The sequence below is a fragment of the Petaurus breviceps genome, unplaced genomic scaffold, assembly GCF_028583685.1.
Source record: "Petaurus breviceps papuanus isolate PSGF00001 unplaced genomic scaffold, PetGlider_PUasm1.0 90887, whole genome shotgun sequence".
NCBI lineage: Eukaryota > Metazoa > Chordata > Mammalia > Diprotodontia > Petauridae > Petaurus > Petaurus breviceps.
The window spans coordinates 2,886,719-2,887,116 of NW_027187370.1; the positions used below are offsets into that span (position 1 = coordinate 2,886,719).

Sequence of the window (398 nt, forward strand, 5' to 3'; positions counted from 1 at the left end):
GGGGGGGAAGAGGGGGGGCACAGCCTGGCGGCGGTGGCACCTCGCTCACCTTGTCCAAACAGTTCACCTTCTCCGTGGGGTACACGATCTTGCCGCACCGGGCACAATTGGGGTTCATGGTGGCGGGCGGAGCGGGCCGGGAGCGCCCAAGCTCGCGGATCTGGTCTTCTCCCTCCCTCTTCCCTTCTCTCCTTCCCCAGGCAGGCTGCGGCGGCGGCAGCAGCAGGGGCTGGAGCTGGTGAACTGGCCTCCGCCTCCGCCCTGCTTCCCCTAATAAACACGGCCGGGAGGAGGGGCTGCACCGGGGCGGGGAGCGCGCGGCCGCCGCCGACACGGAGGCGCGCTCCGAGGGGAGGCCGGGAGTGAGCCAGGCGCGCTTATGTGGCGCGCTCCCGGGG

The 398-nt window shown here is 71.9% G+C and overlaps 1 protein-coding gene across 1 annotated transcript in view; it reads right to left on the reverse strand.

Annotated features, from left to right (window-relative positions):
- LASP1 (LIM and SH3 protein 1) overlaps positions 1 to 310 on the reverse strand; it is a 65,352-nt gene extending 65,042 nt beyond the window's left edge. Inside the window, exon 1 of the mRNA XM_069074302.1 lies at positions 50 to 310. Within this exon, the coding sequence (XP_068930403.1) occupies positions 50 to 118 (69 nt within the window). The 5' untranslated portion in view covers positions 119 to 310. The remainder of the gene's footprint in view (positions 1 to 49) is intronic.
- Positions 311 to 398: the final 88 nt, after the last annotated feature.